Raw genomic sequence first — 12,922 nt, 5'->3', positions numbered from 1 at the left:
CCCCCGGAGAAGTTGGTCGGCTGGGAAGTGCGAGGTCGCACCCACACCAGAGACGACTTGTTTACAGGCTGCCGTTGGCTGGTCTTCAGCCTGTCAGCCTGGACGTGTGGTCCTCACCCCTGGCTGTCATGCCAGTCACTGTGGCCCCTTTTTGAATAAAGGGATGCCCTCGGTCACCGCAGGCCAGGCTGTAGCACCTGTGTTTGTTTTTATAGTAACCTCCCCTCACCCACAACGTTGGTGGCTCTAACATGCCTGGGTTGAGAAGCACTGACTTCCAAACCCCTGACATCGGCCCCACCATTACCTGGCATTTACTTAGCTGGTTCTAATGTCATTGCTGTGGTGTGTGGAGGCTACTGCAGGAACCCCTGAAATGGTCCCTGGAAGAGAACCCTGAATTGAATCATGCACAGTCTCTTGCTATTGCAAACCTGTCTCATCACAGACGGGCTCTAAGTCGCGCTCGGAGCATTTGAGTACTTCCAGGTGAACGTAGTCAATGGCGAGAGGTGTGGCCAGGCCAGCAGGGAAGCAAGCCCAGCATCCCGCCCCTGCCCCGACCTGTGGCAGTGAGGTGGCCTAACAGGGTGGAAGGGGCATTGTAAACTACTTTGCTTCCTAAGACTGATATGATGTCCCTTTTTGTAGGCTGGTGACATCAGCTGCAATGCCGAAATAAACCCACTGAGAATAGGACAGACATCGTCTTCCGTGTCTTTCAAGAGTGAAAATTTCCGGCACATGAAAGAATTGGTGAGGACAGGTTAATGTGGTGACGGTTTCCTGTGGGCATTCAGTTGTTGACTTACCTGGAAATGAAGGCTCTTCCCAGCTACCCGCATAGCATAGATTCTGTTTTGCCTTTGATGACCAGGATGAATTAAGGTTTAGAAATACCTACTTGGGTCTGGATTAAATTGTTTTTACTTCATGATGGGTGGGGAAAATAGGAAGAAAGAGGGGTGAAATTATTTCTGGTTGCTTTTTTAAAAAGTAATTATGGTATAATGACAGTATAAATGTAGTTGCAATCTAGTATGTAAAAATTCCCAGTAGAAATTCTTCTTAGGGTATGCCAAAATAATATACCTCTCAGCATTTTCCTAGTTTTTTTGTGAAAATGTTTTGATATTTTAAAAATGGCAATTGGTAAGTGGAAACAACCTAAAGCAAACATGACAACACACGCACACACAAAAAACTATAAAGAAACTAAAGTTCCCCAGAAATGTAACGGCTCCCCACTAGACATTTAACCAACAGCCTCCTCTCTGCCTCTCAGCGATCCTTCACAAATAGATACAGGTGCATACTGTTACATAAGTGGACCATGCTACCTTTTTGGATAGGCCAAAATGTCATAGACTTTTAAAAATTAGACTTTATTTTTTAGAGCAGTTTTAGGTTCTCAGCAAAAATGAGTGCAAAGTACAGAGATTTCCCATGTGCCCCCTTGCTCCCACATAGCCACCGCCTACCCCATTATCGGCCTGCTCCCACACACATGCTGGAGTGGTACATGGTTTCAACTGATGGACTTGCATGGACACATAATCACCCCGACCCCATAGTGTGCACTAGGTTCATTCCTGCTGCTGTAGATTCTGTGGGTTTAGGAAAAGGTCTGACGACAGGTTCTGGGCATTATACAGAGCTGTTTCACTGCCCTGAAACTACCCACCCTGCCCTCCCTCAGTCTGATTCTTTTGCCGTCAACTTTGTTCCTTAACCTATGGCAGGTGTCTTTATCAATTATGTGCAAGGACTAAGTTGTACTGCTTTTTTGCAGACATATATTCAGTTATCTGCCTAACTAGTGCATTGTTGATAAACACAAATGAAGTTATTTTTTTAATTGTTTTTCACTGTCAGAAGTAGTGGGCGGACAGGGTTGGAGTGCTCTCCTCCACACAGTTATGACTACCTCCCGATGCCTTCCACACTGACGGGGAGTGCCAGGGCCAAGAGTGTGTGCACAGCCATTTGGAGGCACAGTGAAGAGTTAGGGCTGCTCGTGGTCCCTGGGACGGCCTGCCCCCCAACCCCGTGTTCTTACTGTCCACTCTGTCTTTGTAAATTGTGACGTTTCCTTTGTAAACCCCACACTAAGCCTCTCTCTCTCCCTTCCCGGCCATGCCACCATGAAGAACTGCAAAACCGCCTCGTGCCGGAATGTCACCTGCTGGCTGAGGGACCCGCAGGTGAAAGGCGAGTACTTCCTCAACGTGTCCACCAGGATTTGGAACGGGACTTTTGCGGCAGTGAGTACCAGCTTCGCTTGCCGGGTTATGGCGAGCACAGAGTCGGGAGGACTTTGTTGTCGGGGAGTTCACGCCCTCTGGCAGAAGTGGCTCTGTCCCCTTCCTTGAACTCTAAGCTGCCTGACTGTCTGAGTGATCCCAGAGCAGCCGGTCAATGAGTCTAACAGGACTCCTCTGCGTGCCGGAGCCGGGGACCCAGTCTGCCCCCCATTTCACCCGTTCTCTGGTCAGAGCGGCGTGTCTCCAGCTGCGGTCATGTCAGCCTCATGAGAAATGCCAGACAAGTGCCAGGGTGGCGTCAGCCTGCTTTTCCACTTGGCAGGTGTGACCGCAGCCGTATCTGCTTTCAGCAGGGGTGTTCGGAGCCAGGGCTTCGGTCTGGAATGAAAAGCGTAGGGAAGATGGGCTCCTCCCTTCTGACAGCACGAGCGGCTCTGATGGAGGCGGCAGAATAATTCATCTGAAACTTCTGGGGAGGGGTTGGGGGAGGGGCTTCTGACTCCTGTGGGTTTTATTTTTTAAACAAATCAAGCAGTCCTTACGGTGCTCCCCTGCCTGAGCCCCGTTTCCTATCCATGCCCTGCTGTGCACTTCTGTGGCAGATTAGAGAGCTAAGCTCCCAGCAAACTTGTCACTGGGGCCAAAATATAAGGCCTATTCTTGGATAAAGACATGCTAGAATGAGGGAACTCCTGGGAGGCAGGGGAAAAAGAGAAGTGGGGGTGGAGAAGAAGGAACTCCACACACACTGAGGGTTCCTTCTTGCTCCCTTTTCTGCTTTCTCGTTCGTTGCACATGCTCTCGCGCCTTGAGGACCCCCAGGTCCCGCACGATGTGAAGTGTGCTCTCAGTCACACGACCTTCCCAGATGTGGAGTCTGGTGCCCTCTCTCACTGGCTGGCTCTGGGCTCCCTGGGTCTGGGGAACAAACGTCTCCATAGCAGCAGCCCTGCCCGCCCAGGCGCCGAGTCCTGCAGCTCTGTGAAAAGCATTGGGTGTCTCGAGTCTGTTTAAAGATACATCACTTAGTAACTGTCAGACTTTCTAAAGGACCTGCCCAAATGTGTTCAGGGAAAAAACAGCTTCATTTCTGGGAACAGAGTTCTGAAGAAGTGTAATATTGAGGCTTTTTCAGCATAGTTACGATGGTTAACCCGAGAAAGCCACCTGACAGCATCAGGGCCCACAGCCCACACATCTCCCTCCATGGTGGAAGGTCAGGAGTTCATCACCTTGTTTCGGCAAGCACAGTGGAAGCTCTCTGGCCACCTGGGAGGTCTAGTCTACACAGGGCCTCACTTCCTGTGTCAGAACCCACTGCCTTCCACCCTCTTCCTGATGCTCTGCCAATTAACATTACACGTAATTTCATCACCAAGTGTGGCTTGGGCCTCCAAACTGATAGATGGCGTTGCTGGTGGCCATTTGTAAAAAGCCCTTGTTGAATGCCAGTTCCTGCACCCTCTCAGGTACGCGCAGTCTGTGCACCTGCCACAGCCTGCGACCCTGCCGAAGAACGTCATGGTCAGTGTTGTAAGGAAGTTTTTTCCTCTTTAGTCTACAGGGACTATGAAACCAGCATTCACATAACTGATAGGATTTTTTAAATTAAACCATTATCAATAACTCTTCATGTTGCACCAGTGAGATATGCTTTACAGACCGGAGGTCACGGTCAATGTCTGACGCAATCGTCCATGTCGAGAAAATGAGGAAAAGTGATCGGAAACTGCCAGGGGAAGGAAAGCCCCATGCCCACTTTCTGAGTATGCAGCCTGGTTCTGACTCCCAGACGGAGTTTAGCAAATGGCCTCATGGAGCACGCAGCGCCCTGTGCCCCGGTGACCGGGGACACCGAGTCCAGCAGCCAGAGCACGTGGAGACAGTTCTCAAATCTGCAGACTGTATCCTATTTCAGTGTAAACATCAGGCCCAATGTTAGCATTATAGAGAAGAGAATACACACATCAGTGATGTAGCCATTGAAAAATAGATTCTTTTTTTTAATTATTATTATTTTTATTTTAATGAGAAGCAGAGAGGCAGAGATAGACTCCCTCAAGCTCCTGACTGGAATCCACCCGGCACGCCCACCAGGAGGTGATGCTCTGCCCATCTGGGCCATTGTTCCGTTGCAGCTGGAGCCATTCTCAGCACCCGGGCCAACTTTACTCCAATGGAGTCTCGGCTGCGGGAAGGGAAGAGAGAGACAGAGACGAAGGAGAGGGGGAGGGGTGGAGAAGCAGCTGGGCGCTTCTCCTGTGTGGCCTGGCCGGGAATTGAACCCGGGACTTCCACATGCCAGGCCGATGCTCTACCACTGAGCCAACCGGCCAGGGCTGATTTATTTTCCTATAATGGATCCAGGAATGCATGTAAAGTTTTTTTCATATTAGGTTACTAGAAAGATCAGCATAAAATATATGTGCTTTCTATATGCCTGCCCTAAATCCAGTATTTTTTATACAAATGCGTAGATTAGGAAATCTGATTCAGATGAGTCATGTTACACAGCGTGACAAAGGTTCAGGGTGTCTGCTGTGGACGGATATGCACAGTTGAGCTCAAGTGTACTTCTAAGCAATATTGTTTTACATATATGTTCCCAAGAAGAAAAATTCTCTCTCCACTTATCTGATACCCCATCCCATTATATCAGTTAGGTCAGTAGATAAATATCGTTTGCTCTAATTTTTCCATTGTAGTCTACATTCAGTATTATTTTGTATTGGTCCCAGCTCTACAGCACAGTGGTGAGACAGTCATAAACTTTACCAAGTGTCCCCCGATATTTCTAGTACCCACCTGGCACCCCAAACAGTTAATACAGTATTATTGACTATAATACATTCCCTGTGCTGTACTGTACACCCCCATGACTGTGTTCCAACTATCAATCTGTACTTCTCAGTCCCTTCCCCTCTTACCCAGTCTCCCCCAAATCCCCTCTCCTCTGTCAAGCATCTGTGCTCTCGGAGTCTGTTTCCATAGAAAATATCGAGTTTGCAATTTTGCCCCGTGTCGCAAACGTAAGTTTCTAGAACTCTGCACCATGGTTGTTCCCAGTTAACGTCATTGCTACACCCTTTCCTGCCCGCCTGTTCTCAGTGACCATCACCCTGAGAGGAGCCTGGACCTGTGACCCCACCCCCTACCCTGGCAGCTCCCAGGCACTTGCTGTGGGGGCCGGTGACCAGTCACTGGTTTTGGGACAGTTTCTGGAGTCTTCAGATTGGCTGGCATTGGCTCTGGTTACTGTCCACAGGGAAATGAACTGATAAGAAAGACGTCAAGCGTCACGCGTGAATTCTGCCAGGAGAAAACCTCTCCTTTCTTCTTCTCTTCCAGTCTACATTCCAGACCGTGCAGCTGACTGCCTCCGCAGAAGTCGACACCTACAACCCGCAGGTCTATGTGATTGAAGATAACACCATCATGGTGAGCGCTTCCCGTCCCTGCCCCCAGGTCTCAGAGGCAGGGTGGGCCAGCCTGCCACCTCCGAAGACATAGCGTAGGGACACAGAAGCAGCTTACTGACACTCGGAACATCGCAGGCTTATTAGGCTGAGCTTTTGGAGGGGGTGTCTGCTCCTGGCCCTTCGCACTGCCCCCACGTGGGCCAAGCTGGATCAGCAGCAATCCCACACAGGGCACCACACGGGGCACCCCGTCGCACTGTGCCCCGTTCTCCATGGTGGACCAACACCCCAGGCCTCCTCCCACCTCGAGCCAGCACAGAGCAGTCCAGCTCTTAGCCCGTGAAACCCACGCCATGCTTATTTGAATCAGCTGTTACGGTCTTTTTAAAGAGCAGTGCTGAAGTATGCTCAATAAATAAGGCATTTATTAGAGGGCTTTTTTAGTGGTAGTCCTTAGCTAGACACTGACGCTGAGTGAAATGTCCATTCATGGGATCTGACAGTCTAGAACACTGTAAATGCTCCCCTTGATTAAAAAAGAAAAAAAGTTTGCAAAGAAACGTGCTTTCGGAGAAAACAAAGGCTGCCTGTTCTCAGAACTGGCACGGCCCCTGGCCCCTCTGTCCCAAAGCTCTGGTGAGCATGGTTTCCGTGCCCAGCTATCTGCTCGCAGCCCTGAGCAGTTTCCTCCCGAAGCTTTTGTTACTGCAGCCAGCGGCCTGTGAACTGTGGACCTCTTCTCTGGCCCAGAGTACAGCTCACCGGGCAGCTGCCCCACCCGTCCCTGGGGGAAGGGACTCCACACCAGAGGGGATGCTTCTCTGTCTCTGGACCCTCCACCGAGGAGGACCACACCCGCTCAGCAGAGGCTGGGGCGTGGGAAATCAGGAACAGAACCGAGGGAAATGCAGTCTACAGTGTCAAAGTGCTGTGACCATAGGCTGGGGGGCAAAGCACTATGGGTATTGTTTAAAAGTTCATTTTAAAAGGAATATGGTGCTCAGAGAATACCTGGACCTTTGCTTAAGTTTGCAGGGTGTTTTTTTTTTTTAACCTTCTTTTGTTTTTAGAAAGATGTATTAAATAAATAGTATTAATTGAAAATTCAAATGAACAATTTTAATGAACCTTTCAGGAGATTTTTCTCTGCCTGGTTTTCTCTAAGCAGTACGGATCAACAACAGAGGTCAGCTATTCCTCCATTGTGACTGTGAAAGTAGTTATTGAATCCAAAGAAAAATTAGGTAATTTTTGAATATTTGGAATCCAAAATAATGAAGTGACATATCCCTATAGGTAAATATGTGACTTAAATTTATTTGAATCCCAGGCCCATTTGAAAATCAGATACAAAAATTTTATACTCATGGGTCCCTACAGGTCCACGGACCTCAGATTAGGAAGTTGTGGAATAGAGGGAAGTCAGTTAAGCAGTGAACTATACGAATTCATAGTTACTGTATTCCTAATTTATAAAGCCTTATTTTAGCTCCTGAAGATACCAATGAAAAGAAAATACAGTTGCCAAAAGGCCAGGTTCAAGTTTAGCCCAACTCATACATTCTGTGATGAAAAGTGGCTCATCTGTCACTTGTAATTCACTGTTAAACCAAGTAAATGAATTAGGCTTTGTCCCCTGGTAACTCTTTAAGAATATACTTTGTAGAGGAAATGGTCTTAATTCTTTCTACAATTACAAAAAACAAACCCATACAGTTCTACTGTTAAACCTCAAAGACTAGTCACTCTATTACCAAGTCACAAGGTTGCAGGAAGTGGACACAAAGAACTGTAGGTACCTACAGGACAGTTTTATCACTGAAAGGACAACTCACACCCTGAGATATGACTTCTACTTTTTAACAATCCTTATCAAACAACCTTGAGTTGGGAGTTAACTGGAACCAGCATTTTAGGAGCCCACTTGTTGTTTCTGTTGTTCAATCACAAGGGATGTGTGGGTTGTTGATTTGGCCTTTGACTCCCCATCCCCAAGCCGGGGCTCCGAATGCTTTCACTTGATGACGCCACAGAAATTGCTGTCTCATACATAACTGACGCACCTGAGACCGTCCGAGGTGACTTATCTGCTGAGTACCGATGCAGTTAAAAGGGGGAGACCAGAAAACTTGTCTTCCTTGCCTGCACTTTGCGGGAGCATTTCCTTTAGAAATCGTACTGCACAATGTTCGAGGAACACGATCCTGAGCAAGTCACATCACCTTTCTGGATCCTCATTTATAAAAGTAGAGAATTGGAACATCTTTTTTTTTTTTTTTTTTCCGATGCTAAAAGTTGTTTCACTGCATGTCGTGTCTGTATGTTTACAGATTCCCATTACGATCATGAAACCCCACGAGAAAGCCGAAGTGCCCACTGGAGTCATCGTAGGCAGTGTGATGGCTGGAATCCTTTTGCTGTTAGCTCTGGTGGCAATTTTATGGAAGGTAAGAGAAGTTTCGTATTTAGAAATATGGGCGGGGCTCACAAGGACCTGTCCTGCATTTTCTGATCAAACAGCAGTGCTGAGAACCAGCACGACTAGTAATTCCAGATCCTGAGGGAGAACGATGCAGAATGAAGAAAATAAAGAGAAATAGGATGGGATTGGGAGGCCTCTGCAAGCTGATGGCAAAAACAGAGCGCTCTCTGCTCTCCATCCTCAACCCGGCTTTAATTATAGGGGAAAGTGAAGTCATTAGCAAATCAAAGAGACCATTAAAACAAAGTCACATTTCCAAGGCAACCCAAGAATTCTCCCTAGTGCAGAAAACCCCACCATACATAACATCTTAACTTCACAAAACAAAGAACTGCCTCCAGTGTCTCTGAAAGACATGGAGGATAGGAGGAGTACAAACAATCCAGCATCACAGCTAACGTGGAGCTGTGGAGAAAAACAGCCTTTAGTAACTTTACTAAGCAAGTGGGGGGGGGGGGCAGATTGTCAGCTTGCTGCCAGTTCCCCACACCTCTGACCCCCAAAAATCTAAACCGCAAAGACTCTATTGGCTTGCGGTCCCCAAGACAGCCGCCTTAAGTGTCACATGGCAGCTGCTCCCTCAGCGCAGGTGTGTTTGCAGTCTCAGTCCTGCCCTGAGGACAGTCAGGAGGGGAGGCTGTCTCCTTGGGCTCGTCCCTGTCCTGTTTCTACCCCAACTTCCCTTCCTCTCATCAAGACCCCTGAATGTTTCGTTCAGCTGCAAATAACTCAAACCTGAAAAAATTGGAACTGGATGCCACTCAGTTCAGCTCTCTGGGGACGAATTTCCTCCCGGACGGGGATGACACCAGGCTGGTCTGCCCACCACCCCGTCCAGAGCCTCAGGGACCCCAGGGGTGCTTTCAGGAATGTGGCAGCGGAGGGAGTCGAAGGGCTCGTACAAAATCAGCCACAGAGGGTGACATTTTTACGTCATCATCCTATACAGCTCGGCTTCTTCAAAAGAAAATATGAAAAAATGGCCAAGAATCCAGATGAGGCGGACGAGACCATGGAACTGAACAACTGAGCCCCCAGCCCGACACGGCGGTGGGACCGACCGGGCGGCAGCCCACCAGGGTTTGCCGTGGGCACGGGTTTTCTTCTTCAGTCCCAGCGCTGTGCAGTGTAACAGGTGGACTAGCCCAGCATTTTAAGAGAAACTGCAGGTCAGTTTGGAAAAAAACAGAAACCGGGGGTGGGGTTGGGGTAGGACTATACAAGGGTAAGGGGCTTGTTTTATATGGAAACGTGATCTTCACGCTGGCTGGCCCAGGATTTACGTCAGAATGTGCACCCTGTCAGAAAGGGGAAATCCTGACCAACACAGCACATCTTAAAGGAAAATAGAACCTTTCTTAGATTTTGTTTTTGGGGGGGGGGGGTCAGGGGGGAGCCAGTTGTGTATAACGGTTATTTTTAAATAGCAACAAAAAAAGTGGAAAGTGTTTGGTATAGCGAGATAATTAGCTTGCATATTGAGGTTGGGGGGGGGGGGGGGAGCACACAGGTCTTTTGCTTACGCTGTTCCTACGAAGCTGACATAGTTGATGTGATAATTCTGTTATGACCTAAAATCTGCTGTTGTCACCGCTGCTGCCTCTGCTCGACCCCTGGGTAATGGGGGGGGGGGGGGGGTAATGCCTTCTGTGGAGTAGATCTCAGTTCCAGTGCGCGGATGGAGCTGGGGGCCAGAGCACAACATCTGTGACAACTTCATGGGAAAATCCTGTCCCAGGAGGAAATAGGAAGCTTCCCTTCTCCTGCAGGGCTCACCCTAGCTGCCAGTGGGCGGGCAAGGAGGGACCTAGTGAATGTCTGAGCAATGAAGACAGCCTCTGGCTACTTGCACACTGGAGCCCTGTCCGGCCCCCGGGAGCCCTGTCCCATCCCAGGAACCCCCGACTCCTGGAAGCGCCCTGAAGCCTGCCCCCTGCCCGGTGGTCCGACTTCCCCACCTTCCTTTACCGTGTCCCACAAGTGGCGGCTCTGTCTGCAGCAGTGGTGAGGGGCGACACCATATGTTCCTCTCACCCACGCACGTGACCGTCAGGGGGCCCCCTTCCTGTACTGCTGAGCAAGTAGCAACAACAGGCCTGTGGGAGTCTCTCGTTGTTGGGATTCCAGGTAGTGCAAACAAGGCCAAGGAAGCCAACCCTCGTCTCAGGAATCTGTGAGACGATGCAGGGAGGTGCTGGAAATCCCCAAATTAGCAGCAGTGCCCTCTGTGCTTGTCTGTCTCTGGACTTGACCTCCAGAATGACTCGCACTCAGGCAGGTGGGTTCACAGGCTAGAGTCTCAGGTCCCACTCCTGAGAGTTGCCCGGTTGGAGGGGGACAAGGCCCAGTAATTCCCATTTTGACAGGCACCCATGCTTCACGGTGGAGGTGGCCACCTTGAGGAAACACCCCCATTTCTCCTCTGTGCCTCCTTTTCTGTTTCCACGCCCACAGCTTCTCGAGGGGTGGGGGCCATGCCATGTCACAGTACCGAGCTGGGGCCTCAGAGAGGTCACTCGGCCTCTCCAGACATCAGTGTCCCCTCTGTGGAGTGACGGGAAGGTGGGGTTGGGGCCCTTCGCTTTAAAGTCTAGGATCTAGCTTCCTTGTAACACAGGCAATCCTCCAAGCACCTGACTGCAAGAAGTCAGAGGGCCATAGGCACGTGCCCGTGTGTCTGACCCCAGCGCCCACCGGGCCTGGCCCCTGCAATGGCCATCTGGAGCTGTGCACACACAGGAATGATTCCATTTGTATTTATATTTGGTAAAACAATGAAGGAGGAGAAAGGAAAAAAAAGAAAAGCCATAAAATGTCAGGGCTTTGCAATAAAAACAGCCTGATAGTCTCTAGTTAGAAGTGCTGGAGTCCAAGCCTTACAACAGCAGTTTAGATTTAACCTGTTTTGTTCCAGTGAATCTTTTATTTAAAAAAAAGGAAAAAAAAAGACTGGATGAGAAACTGGTCATTAGGTTGCTGTAGAATATTCAGTAACCCACGAGAGTGTGCTGCATCCACACACAGACCAGTTCCTGAGGTGCTGTGGGTAGCGCTGCCTCTCCCTGCCTCACTGTCCTTACCTAAGCGCCACACTGCATCCCGGGCACAGCCCGCCGGGGCTCAGGAAACCTGCCTTCACGGTGGCGTGTCCATGCCGCAGCAGCAGGGCTCCTGTAACCCAAATAAACTAGCCCCCCGCCTCTACACAGCTTACCACGCAAGGACAGGGTCTCCCAGCCTTGGCACCACTGACCCCTGGGGTCACTTTCCTGTGGAGGGCTGCCCTGTGCATTGTAGGACGTTTAGCAGCATCACTGGCCTCTGCTGCCCACATGCAGGGGAGCACGCTCTCCCCCCGTCGTGATGAAAATGGTCACCAGACACTCTATGTGCCTCCTGGTTGAGGGGGGGCAGCGTCACCCTGATTGAGACCCACCACGCTAACACGTGGCCTGAGGACACAACTGTTACCAGAGCAATGATTTGAGGCAGAGGCTATCTTTATCAAGAGAGGAGTATTTCTCAAGCACTTTTAAGCAAAGAAATTATTTTTTTTTTTTTAAAAAAGAGATGTTTGTAAAGAAGCTTTATATTCCTGTTCAGCCATACTTTTGTTTTTGAAACTAAGTAGAGTGTGGGGCTTCAACAATGTCATTTGGAAGTTTCCGTTTCACAAATGGTAGACGGATAAGATCTGCAGAACGTGACAAGAGCTGAGCTTCTCTGTGTGTGGCCGCCCTGGGCCTCACAGAACAGCAACAGGGTAAAAGTTTGTGAAGAAACTGCAGAGACCCGAAATTCTGCATTGTTAATTTTAGTAGCAAGACAAGAACTTCTAGCTAGACAGAATTTTCTTTTTTTTCCTAGCTGGTAGTGCTATTTTTATAAAATAGTAAAAGTGATCTATGAACTGTGAAGAGTAAAGAAAAAAACCAAATTTATCATAATCACACAAGTGGTTATGCTGAACGTTATTACGAAAGGTATTTTATAGTGTATTTATTGTGATCTACAGCTTTAACTTAAGGTAGGGCAATCTCATAAATTAAGATATCATTCAACAGAAAGCCAAACTAAACTCTGCCAATCTTTACTGTTTCAGTTTGCACATAGAAATAATTATATCCACATTTTAGGACTATGCCCTTCAATTGGAAGGACTAACACATCTAGAGGTAAGGGTGAGGCTGGAAATAAAGATGTAAACTACTTTGAACCTTAAAGAATGAAAATGTAGCCATTATGTAAATATAAAACGATGCTTTCATATGTACCTGATGTATTTTGGCAGATAAAGAGTCAAAATATAAATGTATATATTGCACAACTCTATTTGAATTGTATATTTTTTTACAGACATGTTGTCTGAATATTTTCCTTCATACACAATGTATAAATCTGTTAAGATGTAAAGTTGTTTTTGATTAACTAATTTTTTACTTTTCTCTCGACCAAAAAATATGGAAACGAATGTATGTGAGTCTATCCACAAAGTTGCAGAATCCCTTTGCTTTCTGAGAAACAGAAATCAAACTGGGAGGTTATCAACATTAATGACTTCAGAGCCTTTCTCCTATTCAAGTGGGATAATTGGACAAGTATTATTTAATTGTAAACTGCTGTTTCCACAACACAACTGAATACCATTAAAATTATTTTGAAAATAATGCTCTTTACTTGGGACTTTGAGGTTTACGGCTAATACTATATATTTCACTTTGTTTCTCTTGTGCACTCACTGGGCTTCGCACACATTC

At 48.1% G+C, this 12,922-nt stretch overlaps 1 protein-coding gene across 2 annotated transcripts in view; it reads left to right on the top strand.

The window, feature by feature from the left end:
• The window catches only part of ITGA2 (integrin subunit alpha 2), an 89,472-nt gene extending 76,640 nt beyond the window's left edge, over positions 1-12,832 (top strand). The window contains exons 26-30 of one of the 2 annotated variants that reach the window (XM_066377848.1): positions 652-756; positions 2,151-2,264; positions 5,613-5,702; positions 8,014-8,130; positions 9,115-12,832. In XM_066377848.1, coding sequence (XP_066233945.1) covers positions 652-756; positions 2,151-2,264; positions 5,613-5,702; positions 8,014-8,130; positions 9,115-9,195 — 507 coding nt within the window. In that variant the 3' untranslated portion in view covers positions 9,196-12,832. Of the gene's footprint in view, positions 1-651; positions 757-2,150; positions 2,265-2,586; positions 2,713-5,612; positions 5,703-8,013; positions 8,131-9,114 lie in introns of those variants that run through there. The other variant, XM_066377856.1, reaches the window with a different exon arrangement.
• Positions 12,833-12,922: the final 90 nt, after the last annotated feature.

This window comes from Saccopteryx leptura, chromosome 1, assembly GCF_036850995.1.
Source record: "Saccopteryx leptura isolate mSacLep1 chromosome 1, mSacLep1_pri_phased_curated, whole genome shotgun sequence".
NCBI lineage: Eukaryota > Metazoa > Chordata > Mammalia > Chiroptera > Emballonuridae > Saccopteryx > Saccopteryx leptura.
This window is presented reverse-complemented; position numbering and strand designations above follow the sequence as displayed.